The sequence below is a fragment of the Barbus barbus genome (assembly GCF_936440315.1).
Source record: "Barbus barbus genome assembly, chromosome: 4".
NCBI classification, from domain to species: domain Eukaryota; kingdom Metazoa; phylum Chordata; class Actinopteri; order Cypriniformes; family Cyprinidae; genus Barbus; species Barbus barbus.
In genome coordinates this window covers 4,664,921-4,682,100 of record NC_136732.1, presented here as the reverse complement: position 1 = coordinate 4,682,100, position 17,180 = coordinate 4,664,921, and the positions used below count along the sequence as shown (strand labels likewise).

Sequence of the window (17,180 nt, the reverse complement as noted above, 5' to 3'; positions counted from 1 at the left end):
GTTGAATTTCTCTGAACTGCTATTTAATTCCAGTTCATGTCCTATTCAACAACGGTGCATTTGACCCTTCTATCCATTTTCATACAGCTGATTTCACATCTGTGGTTCATTTTGAAATATTTGAAGGTTTTTTTCACCTGATGGTCTTTAATGAACAGAGTCCATCCTGTAGTAAATCACTGAGCTGCTTCACTCCTGATTGTCCAGGATCATTTCCTGTGAGATCCAGCTCTATCAGGTGTGAAGGGTTTGATCTCAGAGCTGAAGCCAGAGCTTTATAACCTTCTTCAGTGATACTGCAGTCTGAAAGGCTATTAAAAAAGATGATATTCTTCCTTATAACACAGCTTGTCACAGAAGTACATGTTCTAGACTGAAGAAAATGAAAAATATGCACTACAGGATTTTGGTCTGAATGACCCTTTTCACAGTATAGCTGGTAACGCTCTATATTGGTGAACGCAAACTACAACAAATGCAAGTTTTGCATTTTAATTTTCCACAATTGTAAGAAGAAAAATCCATGATAGTATTTCTGTGACTTTACAAAAGAGAGAAAAAAGAGTCATCATTGACTGCATTGGTCAGAACAGAGAAAAATGTCTCATTTGACATCACTCCCTCGGCTGCTGTATTAGAAACACTCACACAACAGCCTTATTACAACTAATTTTCAGTCTAATATAGCTCAGATTCATAAAGAAAAAGCTGTAATACTGGTTCGTGTACTCACCGGTTACTGTATACATATACAAGAGAAATACATACTCTCAATTGTTTTATAAATCTTTCAGTCTGTCATTACAAATATCTTAAAGAGAAAAGCCTTTCACGCATTCTATTTTCATTTGTCTCAGGATTCTGTTACACAAAAACCACTTGAGCGTGGACACAAATCCTACATGAAAGCTAAAAAAGAAGTCTTTTTACACTATTTTTACAGATACTTAACACCTTAACACATCTGTATCAGTAAGATATTTATGTCATCACAAACCATCAGACACGTCAGTTTGTGGTGTGATAAGATGGACTTATCAAATATTTGCATGTTTTTATATCAGTTATTTGATCTTTTGATCTTAAATCTTAGGCAAATAAACCTATATAGACCAGTTGTTTTTATTTTAATAAAATAAAACATTATACTGTGAAAAGAAATGCTACATTTAAACCCGCGGTTAATAATACAATTTTTAAAGTGAGAAAGAAAGTCTAAACTGTTGTAAAGATTCTGAGAGACATTTGTGGCACCTTATAGAGTTACTTCATAAGTCAGATTCATAAAGAAAAATCTCTGTAAGTGTCTTGCGTTAATCAGAGGATAATTTGCCTGCTTCTATAATTCTCATCATGGTTTTAGGTTTGAAAGATCTAAAAACTTATTTGTTAAAACAAAAGTTATATCATTGTTTAATCACACTGCTTTTCATCATCTTGTAGAGATATCCAGTGTGATTCTATGAAGGTTTTTATTTGTAAAAGGTTTGTATGAGACATCATGATAGTCTAAATGTTTAACTGTAGGACTGTTTTTTTGAGTGTTTGTGTTTTGCTTGCATGTTTATGTTGAGTGTTTGTTTATTTTTTGTGCATGTGTTGACTGTGTGTGTGTGTGTGTGTGTGTGTTGACTGTGTGTGTGTGTGTGTGTGTGTGTGTGGGTACCTGTTTGCATTTGCAGTGTATGTTTATGTTTGTGTTGAGGGTTGAAACATATATGAATGGAAAAATAAATAACAAAACTATGTTAAATGAACTAAATTAAACAAGATTTTCCATCAGCATAGACCGTCTTACTAAAACCATCATCTTTGGGGGCCTCTATTTATTTATGTTTGTTGTTATCGACAACTTCTTTATCTATCTCATCTCATCCTGAACATCAGTTTGAAACCATATTCGAATAGATTATAAATTCATTATAAATACTCAATTCTCAACTTTACCTAACTTCAGATGTGTCATAAAAAGGTTCAATAGGGCACGCATCCTTTGAGCAGTCAGTGAACTCCTGCCTAAACCTTTGACAGAGTTCACACTCGCAGGTGCAGGATCTGATTCACTCGTGTGTCTCCTAGTTCATGTCCACTCAGATTCAGCTCTCTCAGGAGTAACGGGTTTTTACCCACAATTCCAGTCACATACATTATTCACAAACATTATTATTTTAAATATCACTCACCTCAGTGTCTTGAGTTGACAGTTTGGATCCTGTAGTAAATCACTGAGCTGCTTCACTCCTGATTGTCCAGGATCATTTCCTGTGAGATCCAGCTCTATCAGGTGTGAAGGGTTTGATCTCAGAGCTGAAGCCAGAGCTTTATAACCTTCTTCAGTGATACTGCAGTCTGAGAGCCTACAAACAAGAAGAAACAAAAATAAAAACCGTTTTGAGTAGGTTGTGGAGTGAACAGTCAAAGAAACAACAGCAACAACAAAAATAGTACTTCTGAATGTTTTCCTGATGCGAGACTTATTTTGATCAGATTCAGTAACTGCGGTCAGATGAGATGTTGTCAGGCTTGATGTCAGTGTCATTATTCTATTGTTATTTTCGTAACTTAAGAAATGAAAAGTCTCTCAGCTCAGAAAAAGAGCTATCCTGTCCTGTCAGACATTATACTGTTCTTGTAGCATGCGCGCGTCAAGTGTACACGCAAATGCAGCGGAGCACAGTATACGATTAATCACGATTTAAAAAAACTATTTTGTACAATGCAATAATTTCACATTCAATCTTCAAATGAATGTAGAAACAACATAAAGACAGTATATTTTTATATTTGTATAATGGCATCTTTTTTATGACTGAAGGCCAGTATCACTGATACCGATACTGCTGATTGTTTTTTATGAAGATAAACCAGAAGCTAAACTCGAGAGATTATTGATCTGAAGGTGAGAACTTGTCATATTAATATTCATATTTCTAAATTGAAATTTACACTCACAGCTCTGATGTGAAAAGCTGAATCTTTTGATTTGCACACACGGACAATGATCAAAACACCTTGAGTCTATGGCTGCAGAATCATAACAGCTTCTATAAAATCATGCATACTAGACTATATGACTACAAAATCATAGTTTTTTTTTTTGTTTTTTTTCCCCAAACTGTTGTTTTCATGCTCTGTATAAAACAATAAAAGTAATATGAGAGTACATTGTAACATGATGAATGCTACGAGTCTAAGTATGTTTACAACATGTTTATTATTAATAGTCTTCTCTGTTCAAAAATAGATTTTAATAACGTGCTAAACAATAATAAATAGTTTCTCAGATATAAAATATTTTTTATAGTACAAATTACATCCTTTTGTGGTTCACAGCATACGTGAGTCTATGGCTGCAGAATCATAACAGCTTCTATAAAATCATGCATACTAGGCTATATGACTGCAAAATCATAGTTGTTGTTTTTTTTTTCCCCAAACTGTTGTTTTCATGCTCTATATAAAACAATAAAAGTAATATGAGAGTACATTGTAACATGATGAATGCTACGAGTCTAAGTATGTTTAGAACATGTTTATTATTAATAGCCTACTCTGTTCAAAAATAGATTTTAATAACGTGCTAAACAATAATAATTAGTTTCTCAGATATAAAATATTTTTTATAGTACAAATTACATCCTTTTGTGGTTCACAGCATACGTGAGTCTATGGCTGCAGAATCATAACAGCTTCTATAAAATCATGCATACTAGGCTATATGACTGCAAAATCATAGTTGTTGTTTTTTTTTTCCCCAAACTGTTGTTTTCATGCTCTATATAAAACAATAAAAGTAATATGAGAGTACATTGTAACATGATGAATGCTACGAGTCTAAGTATGTTTAGAACATGTTTATTATTAATAGCCTACTCTGTTCAAAAATAGATTTTAATAACGTGCTAAACAATAATAATTAGTTTCTCAGATATAAAATGTCTTTTTTTGTGTACGATAGTACAAAGCATGCATGAGTCTATGCTCACAAATGTTTTTTTTTTTGGTTGTTTGTATTTTACTGAATCAGGTACCTGAACCACAGATGAATCCTGATGACTTTCTTCAAGATGTTTTCCTCTGAGAGTGCTGTACCAACATCAGATGGTCAACTACACTGATATTCTATGGTAAAACAAGATCCTTGACTACTGACTATGTTTTTTTCTTCTGGAATCCATGGAAATAAGTAAATGTCAGGTATGATTTATTTGTTTCAGTTGTTGAACAGAATCTGTTGCAGGAACGAGTCAAAGTCTGTTCACATCTCTGTGGTTAGATCAGTGCACAATAATGTGTCTTTGACCTTCATTATGTATGTTTTGATTATACTGTGTTGTAAATAAAATACAAATCATTTAAAAACCCCATTTTTTCAGTCTCCTCACACTCTCTCTCTTACCTGCCTCAGTCACAGCCACACTGATGGTCCATTAGCAGCTTTAGGGGAGGGCCCTTTGTCTCTCAGGTGAGAATCACTTAATATTCAAGCCCATTACCACTCCCTCGCATATACGCTTTCGATCACAAAACATGTCTTTAAAAATTTAAATCAATATATTGTTTTCTGTGAATGAGTAAGATGAATGATTTTCACATAATTGTGAAGTAAATATTCTAGACTAGAAGACTGATTACTCAAAAGTCTTATTCAGGACGATTTAGTGTGGCTTTTATGCCTTATTTCAGCTACATTATTTTCCCAAAACTTACTAACCACGCATAATATTTTTTTCCTAACAAATGCAAACATGTACATCCACCTTGGTCACATATTATTGTAGCATAGTTTGTGCTGAATACAAAAAAATACATGTTGGTCAATAGTATATTATAAGTAGCTGAAATAAGCACAAATATCAGGGCATGTCAACACATCTCAAGGGCCCCAAAATTACCTCAGACCCCAGAGGGTTAAAATTGGTGATATTGTGTTTGGCATGCATAAAGTATGGTGAATATAGGCTTTTTTAGGCCTAATACATGTGTCCCAGATTACAAAGTGACCTGTCCCAGATTATCAAATTCAAGTAGATTTTATTTTTTTTGTCACAAAAACACTAATAGACGTGGCATGTCTTCTCTGGGTATAATATCTACATTCTTTCTTCTTGTGTGGTTAGAAAACATCTTAGGGATTTCAGAAAAGTCTAATGTGTTGATCTCATGTGTTAGATAGATATTGAAATAAATGGCAGAAGTCAAAATTGCAAAAAATGTCCCAGATTACCCAAATTCACCCTATTTTCTATTGTGGACTATATATAAACATTTTATGTGAAATCTTATTCAGGTCAGTACTAAAAAAACAATAACATGCATTTTGTACGATCCCTCTTATTTTGGTAAAATAATGAACATTTTGCAGATTCTGCACGGTGTATGGAAACTTTTGACTTCAACTGTAACTACACATTGCATGCTCATAGTTTCTGTCACGCTTTGATATGAAAATTGCAATGCAACTGAAGAGCACACACTGCGAGCACAGTAGTGTTTCCACGCTCATTTGACTCGCGCCTGGTGCTGAGACGAAGTGGAGTGCGCGTCTAAAAGTCTAATGTTTGATGTGGTCATAAAGACATTCTGTATCATATATAATATTCCCATCATCAGCCAATGTGCAATATTGATCTCATCGCTGTGGTGTTGAGTGTAGCTGCTGGTGAAATGTACTCACTTCAGTCTCTTCAGCTCACACACAGGATTCTTCAGTCCCTCACAGATCTCTTTGACTCCTGAGTCCAGCAGACGACTGTTGTTCAGGTTCATCTCTTTCAGGATGGTTTTGGAGGAGAGAACAGTAGCTAGAACTGAACAGCTTTTCTCTGTCAGCTCACAATTATTCAGCCTGAACACAAAAACAGCATTTCAGTCAGGACCACTTTCGTCAAGTATATTTATTACAATTATATTGCATACAGTAGAGGTGACCGTGCCTTCTCTGTGATTGGTCCTCGTCTCTGGAATGACCTGCCAGTGGAAATTCGAATGGCCCAGAGCTTGACCATTTTTAAGTCTCTGTTAAAAACCTATTTGTTTTCATTGGCTTATTAGATTTATATTCCTGCCTAGTATAGTTTTTTTGGTACTGTTTTATTTGGGTTCGTTGTTTTAATCTGTTTGCTTGTTTTAATTACTTTTATGATGCTGTATCTTTTGTGAAGCACTTTGGTCAGTCTCGTGGCTGTTTTAAATGTGCAAAACTCCACACGCCTGTCTGATCTCACATGTTACTGACAGTCTTTAATAATGAATAATCAAAGAGGTTTCAATGTATAAATCATGTTCACTCACATTATTTTCTCCAGTTTGCTGTGAGAGTCCATCAAAAGAGCAGAGAGTTTCTCCCAATCCAGATCTCCTAATTTATCTTCACTCAGATCCAGTTCCTTCAGTAGTAATGGACTTTTACCCAGAACTCCAGTGAGATACTCACACGCTTCCTCTGCAGCAGGACTTTTCAAAAACCTACAGGAAGCAGATAAGGATTTCAGATCATTTATACTTTTACATTATTATTGCCACTAATTCTGTTGTGTGTCTGTTGAATTTCTCTGAACTGCTATTTAATTCCAGTTCATGTCCTATTCAACAACGGTGCATTTGACCCTTCTATCCATTTTCATACAGCTGATCTCACATCTGTGGTTCATTTTGAAATATTTGAAGGTTTTTTCACCTGATGGTCTTTAATGAACAGAGTCCATCCTGTAGTAAATCACTGAGCTGCTTCACTCCTGATTGTCCAGGATCATTTCCTGTGAGATCCAGCTCTATCAGGTGTGAAGGGTTTGATCTCAGAGCTGAAGCCAGAGCTTTATAACCTTCTTCAGTGATACTGCAGTCTGAAAGTCTATCAAAAAAGATGTTATACTTCCTTATAACACAGCTTGTCACACAAGTACATGTTCTAGACTGAAGAAAATGAAAAATATGCACTACAGGATTTTGGCCTGAATGACCCTTTTCACAGTATAGCTGGTAACGCTCTATATTGGTGAACGCAAACTACAACAAATGCAAGTTTTGCATTTTAATTTTCTACAATTGCAAAAAGAAAAATCCATGATAGTATTTCTGTGACTTTACAAAAGAGAGAGAAAAAGAGTCATCATTGACTGCATTGGTCAGAACAGAGAAAAATGTCTCATTTGACATCACTCCCTCGGCTGGTGTATTAGAAACACTCACACAACAGCGTTAACTAGTTTTCTGTCATTTAATGCCAAGGGAACACAAAGTGCAGTGTTAAAAATACATGTTTTTTCTTGAAATAAAAATATATAAAATAAGTTTTATGATGCTAATAACTTTGGAAACGCATCATCACAGGTTGTGTAAAGGGTCATGACCTCGCTGTCACCACTGTGGTTCAATCATAAAATTACACAACCATGGCCAGACATATGTTTGTTTGATTTTTTCAGTTAAATACCAGTCAGAAATTATTAGAAACATTTCCACTGCGGACGCAAGGACTGATGGGTCAGCCGTTTTTTTCTAGTGCTTTCAAACGATTAATCACATGCAAAATTAACATTTTTGTTTGCATAATCTGTGTGTTCTGTGTATATTTATTATGTATACATACACATACAGTACATATTTTGAAAATATTTACATGTATTTGCATGTCTATATCAAGCCTTTATTTCTTGAAATTTTGATGATTATGGTTTACAGATAATGAAAACCCAAAATTCAGTGTCTCAGAAAATTAGAATATTGCATAAGATCAATAAAAAAAGCATATGTTTAACAGAAATGTCAGGCTTCTGATAATTATGTTCATTTCTATGTACTCAATACTTGGTTGGGCCTGTTTTTGCATGAATTACTGCATCAATGTGGCGTGGCATGGAGGTGATCAGTTTGTGGCACTGCTCAGGTGTAATGGAAGCCCAGGTTGCTTTGATAGCGGCCTTCAGGTCATCTGCATTGTTGGGTCTGGTGTCTCTCATCTTCCTCTTGACAATACCTCATAGATTCTCTATGGGGTTCAGGTCAGGTGAGTTTGCTGGCCAATCAAGCACAGTAACACCATGGTCATTGAACCAGATTTTGGTACCTTTGGCAGTGTGGGCAGGTGCCAAGTCCTGCTGGAAAATGAAATCAGCATCTCCATAAAGCTTGTCAGCAGAAGGAAGCATGAAATGCTCTAAAATTTCCTGGTAGATGGCTGCGTTGACTGTGGACTTCAGAAAACACAGTGGACCAACACCAGCAGATGACATGGCAGCCCAAATCATCACTGACTGTGGAAGCTTCACACTGGACTTCAAACAACATGGATTCTGTGCTTCTCCACTCTTCCTCCAGACTCTGGGACCTTGATTTCCAAATGAAATGCAAAATTTACTTTCATCTGAAAAGAGGACTTTGGACCACTGAGCAACAGTCCAGTTCTTTTTCTCCACAGCCCAGGTAAGAGGCTTCTGATGTTGTCTCTGGTTCAGAAGTGGCTTGGTAGCCCTTTTCCTGAAGACGTCTGAGCGTGGAGACTCTTGATGCACTGACTCCAGCTTCAGTTCACTCCTTGTGAAGCTCTCCCAAGTGTTTGAATCAGCTTTGCTTGACAGTATTCTCAAGCTTGCGGTCATCCCTGTTGCTTGTGCACCTTTTCCTATCCAAATTCTTCCTTCCAGTCAACTTTGCATTTAATATGCTTTGATACAGCACTCTGTAAACAGCCACACCTTTCAGTAATGACCCTCTGTGACTTACCCTCTTTGTGGAGGGCGTCAATGTTCGTCTTCTGGATCATTGCAAAGTCAGCAGTCTTCCCCATTATTGTGGTTTCAAAGAACGAGAGATACCCGGAATTTATACTGTAGGGATGGTCATTTATTGAAACTCAAATGTAAATATTCTAATATTTTGAGATACTGATTTTTGACTTTCATCAGCTGTAAGCTCTAATCATCAAAATTAAAACAAAAAAAAGCTTTTGAAATATTTTACTTTACATGTAATGAATCTAAAATATAGGAAAGTTTCCATTTTTGAAATGAGTTACAAGAAAAAATGAATTTTTCACGAGCCAGATTTGAGGATCCCTGCTATAGGAGTTAGTGTATCACACAAACAAGAATCCTGTTTTTCTGAATATCTGCACAAATCACAAATGTACAATAAACAAGTTACTGAGTAACTTTCAGACACAAATTTCCATTTTATAAATAGAACAAACAGCAGAACCGCTGCATCTCTGAGCTGCACAGTGTTTTGTTCCTCAGTGTTACACGGACCAGTAAATTATTCAAAGTACAGTCGTTTGCAAAGTTAAACGAATTAGCATTTTAAACGAATCGGCTGATTTAAGGATTCAACTCACTCATTTAGACAGTCACTTGCTGCCACCTACTGGCAGTTGTAGCTTCATATATAAGAAAGTAGCCTATTATTTCATTTTTGCAATCATTTAATATTTCTACATTACATAGTTATAGTTAAACTTAACAGTATTTATTCAAAATCCATCTATGGATTTTGTTGATAGTGATTTAATTTGACTGTTAAATAGCCATTATTCCCCCACTTGCATCGTTAAACCATTGTTCTCATCAAAATACTGTTCGTTAATTTTTTCAAAACGATTTTATGGTGTTGTACTTTTTCATGTTGCGCCTTTACCCTAGATGGGGCATAACAGATTTAATTAATTGATTCAATTTAAGAATCTGGCATAAGAGGACACAGATATGACTATATACACTCACCTAAAGGATTATTAGGAACACCATACTAATACTGTGTTTGACCCCCTTTCGCCTTCAGAACTGCCTTAATTCTACGTGGCATTGATTCAACAAGGTGCTGAAAGCATTCTTTAGAAATGTTGGCCCATATTGATAGGATAGCATCTTGCAGTTGATGCTATCCAGGGCACGAAGCTCCCGTTCCACCACATCCCAAAGATGCTCTATTGGGTTGAGATCTGGTGACTGTGGGGGCCATTTTAGTACAGTGAACTCATTGTCATGTTCAAGAAACCAATTTGAAATGATTCGAGCTTTGTGACATGGTGCATTATCCTGCTGGAAGTAGCCATCAGAGGATGGGTACATGGTGGTCATAAAGGGATGGACATGGTCAGAAACAATGCTCAGGTAGGCCGTGGCATTTAACCTGTTAGCCTGCACCAGAGCGACCTCGCACTGAACGCTCTTTGTTTGCATGTGTCATTGTTTTCTAATAGAATAAATGAAACGGGACAAAGTTAATCTTGTCAAACTCTATATCATTCTGAGGGTCTAAGCCTCAAGCATCGACGACAGATCGCTGTTTTTCGATGGAAAGCTTATAAGGAATGAGTGGCACAAATTTGCTACATTTGTGTAAGCAGTACACATCCAAACACGCAGAGTAAAAAAGCCGTACGTACCTTTATCATTGTAATAACGAGCCACAAACGCGTCCACTGCTGAAATCCCAGTTTAGTTAGAGAGGTAAGGGTCCACAGAAAAACATCCCAGCGAGCACTTTTAGTCCAGCGAAACAATAACGTTGTAATAAGGATGAATATTCCTTTGTTTACGTTTCATTTCTTCAGAGAGTTATTGTTCGCGTCCGTTATGGAATAAATTACGCTCAAAAACAGCGTCTTGGTGGTAAAAAAACAAAACGATTTTGTAGAATACGGTCTTACAAACATAATGAGACCGTCTACGGAAAAAAAAGGCTCAGAAAAGCGGAATATAGATTATTTGAATTTGGCGCTCCCTCCTGCCGGCAGTGACGCTTCTGTGACGCACGCTGTCATCTGAGCGGGGCATAACTTAGCGATCTGCTTTATCCATAAAAAACTGTTTTTTTTTTCTTCTACATTTTTTATATGTGTGTGTGTGTATTGTGTGGGGAATGTGGCCGTGTCTGCATGATTATAATCTGTATGGACGCACATCAGCGTGTTTATTAGCGACTCTATGACGGCTATCATTGTGATTCATTGATCAGCTATTATTGATTATATGGCCCATCTGTTTGATTATAATCTGAATGGAAGCACATCAGCGTGTGTTTACTGACTCTATGACCATGTCTGGCAATATCACTTCACGTCTGGCAGTGATATTTATCATTGTAATAACGAATAACGAAGAATACTTCAGTATACATACTATATACAAAGCATTTTTTTCTATTTTTTTTCCTTTTTTATTACTCAAATAATTATTTTTGTATTTTTTAGTGCTCAAATAAATCTGTCTATTATTTTATAATTGAAAAACTATGCAGGAACATGTATGATGACTAAAATAGCTTGTATAATTCTGCAATCCATTTGGTGGTTATTTTTCCTCAAACAGGGGGGTGGGGGGACTATAAATAGTTTCAGAAAAAATATTGCAGGAATCTCATTTTTCATGGTATCTTCTTCAAATTTGAAATATGAACTGATGAGACACATGGCTTTCGATCCATTACTTTTCTGGATTGCTCCAGGACTTATTTCATGTATTTGTATATGAAATAAAAAAACATTCAGTGTGGAAAAATATTTTTCAAGGCACGTCAGTGTCTATAACTTTTTATCTTTTTGAGCATTATCAACTCTGGATGATAGATAGTAAAGCCCAGAGTCTCTTCTTTCCAAAGATACCTAATTTGTTTGTGTAAGCACACTTTGTCACAAACTGTTACCATTTTAATTCAGGTAGGTTATTTTCACCTGCGAGGCCCTAAATGGGGTTGAAGGTTAAAGTGTTAAACGATGCCCAATTGGCACTAAGGGGCCTAAAGTGTGCCAAGAAAACATCCCCCACACCATTACACCACCACCACCAGCCTGCACAGTGGTAACAAGGCATGATGGATCCATGTTCTCATTCTGTTTACGCCAAATTCTGACCCTACCATCTGAATGTCTCAACAGAAATCGAGACTCATCAGACCAGGCAACATTTTTCCAGTCTTCAACCGTCCAATTTTGGTGAGCTCGTGCAAATTGTAGCCTCTTTTTCCTATTTGTAGTGGAGATGAGTGGTACCCGGTGGGGTCTTCTGCTGTTGTAGTCCATCCGCCTCAAGGTTGTGCGTGTTGTGGCTTCACAAATGCTTTGCTGCATACCTCGGTTGTAATGAGTGGTTATTTCAGTCAAAGTTGCTCTTCTATCAGCTTGAATCAGTCGGCCCATTCTCCTCTGACCTCTAGCATCAACGAGGCATTTTCGCCCACAGGACTGCCGCATACTGGATGTTTTTCCCTTTTCACACCATTCTTTGTAAACCCTAGAAATGGTTGTGCGTGAAAATCCCAGTAACTGAGCAGATTGTGAAATACTCAGACCGGCCCGTCTGGCACCAACAACCATGCCACTCTCAAAATTGCTTAAATCACCTTTCTTTCCCATTCTGACATTCAGTTTGGAGTTCAGGAGATTGTCTTGACCAGGACCACACCCCTAAATGCATTGAAGCAACTGCCATGTGATTGGTTGATTAGATAATTGCATTAATGAGAAATTGAACAGGTGTTCCTAATAATCCTTTAGGTGAGTGTATATATATATATATATATATATATATATATATATATATATATATATACACAGTATATATATATATATATATATATTTATACACACACATACATATACATTTTTTTTACATATATAATATTCCCATCATCAGCCAATGTGGAATATTGATCTCATTGCTGTCAAATAAAATAAGTACTAAAATCAGAAAAAAAAATTAAGAAACCTAGTACTAAATGTAGATCAAACTTAGAAACCTAGTACTAAACTTAGAAACCTAGTACTGAACTTAGATGGTGTTGAGTGTAGCTGCTGGTGAAATGTACTCACTTCAGTCTCTTCAGCTCACACACAGGATTCTTCAGTCCCTCACAGATCTCTTTGACTCCTGAGTCCAGCAGACGACTGTTGTTCAGGTTCATCTCTTTCAGGATGGTTTTGGAGGAGAGAACAGTAGCTAGAACTGAACAGCTTTTCTCTGTCAGCTCACAATTATTCAGCCTGAACACAAAAACAGCATTTCAGTCAGGACCACTTTCGTCAAGTATATTTATTACAATTATATTGCATACAGTTAGTGTTGGTGGTATGGTTCTGTTCTGGGAAAAACTCCACACGCCTGTCCATGCAGCCATGCTTGAACAGAGTGGGGAGAGCAGGGCTACAGAACAGATCCAGTATATGCCTACGTAATTACAATTCACAATTTACATGATTGTAGAAAATACAAATGCATGGTAGAGAATATTTGCAATGTAGTGAAGTGTATACGAAAAGAAACAAAAGTCAGATTAGATTACAGGTTCAGTTGGGTTGGAGCTGGGGCAGCGATGTGAGCATCATGTGAGCAGCGATGCGATAGAAGAGATGCTGAAAATGGAATTAAACGGAATAAATTCACTCACATTATTTTCTCCAGTTTGCTGTGAGAGTCCATCAAAAGAGCAGAGAGTTTCTCCCAATCCAGATCTCCTAATTTATCTTCACTCAGATCCAGTTCCTTCAGTAGTAATGGACTTTTACCCAGAACTCCAGTGAGATACTCACACGCTTCCTCTGCAGCAGGACTTTTCAAAAACCTACAGGAAGCAGATAAGGATTTCAGATCATTTATATTTTTACATTATTTTTGCCACTAATTCTGTTGTGTGTCTGTTGAATTTCTCTGAACTGCTATTTAATTCCAGTTCATGTCCTATTCAACAACGGTGCATTTGACCCTTCTATCCATTTTCATACAGCTGATTTCACATCTGTGGTTCATTTTGAAATATTTGAAGGTTTTTTCACCTGATGGTCTTTAATGAACAGAGTCCATCCTGTAGTAAATCACTGAGCTGCTTCACTCCTGATTGTCCAGGATCATTTCCTGTGAGATCCAGCTCTATCAGGTGTGAAGGGTTTGATCTCAGAGCTGAAGCCAGAGCTTTATAACCTTCTTCAGTGATACTGCAGTCTGAAAGTCTATTAAAAAAAGATGTTATTCTTCTTTATAACACAGCTTGTCACAGAAGTACATGTTCTAGACTGAAGAAAATTTAAAATATGCACTACAGGATTTTGGCCTGAATGACCCTTTTCACAGTATAGCTGGTAAAGCTCTATATTGGTGAACGCAAACTACAACAAATGCAAGTTTTACATTTTCATTTTCCACAATTGTAAGAAGAAAAATCCATAATAGCATCATTGACTGCATTGGTCAGAACAGAGAAAAATGTCTAATTTGACATCACTCCCTCGGCTGGTGTATTAGAAACACTCACACAACAGCGTTAACTAGTTTTCTGTCATTTAATGCCAAGGGAACACAAAGTGCAGTGTTAAAAATGCACGTTTTTTCTTGAAATGAAAATATATAAAATAAGTTTTATGATGCTAATAACTTTGGAAACGCATCATCACAGGTTGTGTAAAGGGTCATGACCTCGCTGTCACCACTGTGGTTCAATCATAAAATTACACAACCATGGCCGGACATATGTTTTTTTGATTTGTTCAGTTAAATACTCAGTTAAATAATTTAGAAATATAATGATAAATTCTCATATGTTCTCGCCTCGTTTCTGTACAGAGGATGATTCTGTATTATATTAATGTTTCACTACTTTATGCGATCTGAAGAGTTTTGAGTGCTCTCTCCCATCTCACTGCCATCACACATAGTGGGGTGGAAATGTCATCAAAATAATGTTTAAAAATATAAATAGCCATTTAATGAGTTTCTGTTTTTAATAACATATATGCTATTATGACAGGGATCCTCAAATCTGGCTCACGAGATCTACTTTCCTGCCGAGTTTAACTCCAACCCTGATCAAACACACCTACCTGTGATTTTCTAATGATCCTGAAGACATTGATCAGCATGCTCAGGTGTGTTTGATTAGGGTTAGAGCTAAACTCTGCAGGAAAGTGGATCTCACGAGCCAGATTTGAGGATCCCTGCTATAGGAGTTAGTGTATTACACAAACAAGAATCCTGCTTTTCTGAATATCTGCACAAATCACAAATGTACAATAAACAAGTTACTGAGTAACTTTCAGACACAAATTTCCATTTTATAAATAGAACAAACAGCAGAACCGCTGCATCTCTGAGCAGCACAGTGTTTTGTTCCTCAGTGTTACACGGACCAGTAAATTATTCAAAGTACAGTCGTTTGCAAAGTTAAACGAATTAGCATTTTAAACGAATCGGCTGATTTAAGGATTCAACTCACTCATTTAGACAGTCACTTGCTGCCACCTACTGGCAGTTGTAGTTTCATATTTAAGAAAGTAGCTTATTATTTCATTTTTGCAATCATTTAATATTTCTACATTACAAAGTTATAGTTAAACTTAACAGAATTTATTCAAAATCCATCTATGGATTTTGTTGATAGTGATTTAATTTGATTGTTAAATAGCCATTATTCCCCACTTGCATCGTTAAACCATTATTCTCATCAAAATACTGTTCATTCATTTTTTCTAAACTTTTTTGTGGTGTTGTACTTTTGCATTTTGCGCCTTTACCCTAGACAGGGCATAACAGATTGAATTCATTGATTAAATTTAAGAATCTGGCATAAGAGGACACAGATAAGACTATATATATATATATATATATATATATATATATATATATATATCTTTTTTTTTTTTTACATATATAATATTCCAATCATCAGCCAATGTGGAATATTGATCTCATTGCTGTTAAATAAAATAAAAATACTAAAATCAGAAAAAAACTTAGAAACCTAGTACTAAATTTAGATCAAACTTAGAAACCTAGTACTGAACTTAGATCAAACTTAGAAAACTAGTACTAAACTTAGATAAAACTTAGAAACCAAGTGCTGAACTTAGATCAAACTTAGAAACCTAGTACTAAACTTAGATCAAACTTAGAAAGTTAACTTAGAACTAAACTTAGAAGCCTAGTACTAAATGTAGATCAAACTTAGAAACCTAGTACTGAACTTAGATCAAACTTAGAAAACTAGTACTAAACTTAGATCAAACTTAGAAACCTAGTACTAAACTTAGAAACTTAATTTAAAACTAAACTTAGATCAAACTGAGAAACCTAGTACTAAACTTAGATCAAACTTAGAAACCTAGTACTAAATTTAGATCAAACTTAGAAACCTAGTACTGAACTTAGATCAAACTTAGACACAGATCAAACTTAGAAACCTAGTACTAAATTTAGATCAAACTTAGAAACCTAGTACTGAACTTAGATCAAACTTAGAAACTTAATTTAAAACTAAACTTAGATCAAACTGAGAAACCTAGTACTGAACTTAGATCAAACTTAGAAACCTAGTACTAAATTTAGATCAAACTTAGAAACCTAGTACTGAACTTAGATCAAACTTAGAAACTTAATTTAAAACTAAACTTAGATCAAACTTAGAAACCTAGTACTAAATGTAGATCAAACTTAGAAACCTAGTACTGAACTTAGATCAAACTTAGAAACCTAGTACTAAACTTAGATCAAACTTAGAAAACTAGTACTAAACTTAGATCAAACTTAGAAACCTAGTACTAAACTTAGATCAAACTTAGAAACTTAATTTAAAACTAAACTTAGATCAAACTGAGAAACCTAGTACTGAACTTAGATCAAACTTAGAAACCTAGTACTAAACTTAGATCAAATATAGAAACTTAACTTAGAATAAACTTAGATCAAACTTAGAAACCTAGTACTAAACTTTGATGGTGTTGAGTGTAGCTGCTGGTGAAATGTACTCACTTAAGTCTCTTCAGCTCACACACAGGATTCTTCAGTCCCTCACAGATCTCTTTGACTCCTGAGTCCAGCAGACGACTGTTGTTCAGGTTCATCTCTTTCAGGATGGTTTTGGAGGAGAGAACAGTAGCTAGAACTGAACAGCTTTTCTCTGTCAGCTTACAATTATTCAGCCTGAACACAAAAACAGCATTTCAGTCAGGTCCACTTTCGTCAAGTATATTTATTACAATTATATTGCATACAGTTGGTGGTATGGTTCTGTTCTGGGCAAAACTCCACACGCCTGTCCATGCAGCCATGCTTGAACAGAGCGGGGAGAGCAGGGGTACAGAACAGATCCAGTATATGTAGTAGTAGTAGTAGTAGTAGCCCTTTATTGTCACTAGTCACAAGTACCAGCGAAATTAGCCATCAACCTGTCCATACATACACAAACATACATACAAT

The 17,180-nt window shown here is 35.9% G+C and overlaps 1 protein-coding gene across 2 annotated transcripts in view; it reads right to left on the bottom strand.

Annotated features, from left to right (window-relative positions):
* LOC306866555 (NACHT, LRR and PYD domains-containing protein 3-like) overlaps window positions 1–17,180 on the bottom strand; it is a 241,628-nt gene that overhangs the window by 123,191 nt on the left and 101,257 nt on the right. For both annotated transcript variants that reach the window (XR_013783946.1, XM_079411817.1), the window contains exons 8-9: window positions 2,184–2,357; window positions 138–311 (exon numbers count right to left, since the gene is read on the bottom strand). Coding sequence is in view for 1 of the 2 variants with exons in the window: in XM_079411817.1 (XP_079267943.1) it covers window positions 138–311; window positions 2,184–2,357 (348 nt within the window). In the remaining variant the exon portion in view is untranslated. The remainder of the gene's footprint in view (window positions 1–137; window positions 312–2,183; window positions 2,358–17,180) is intronic.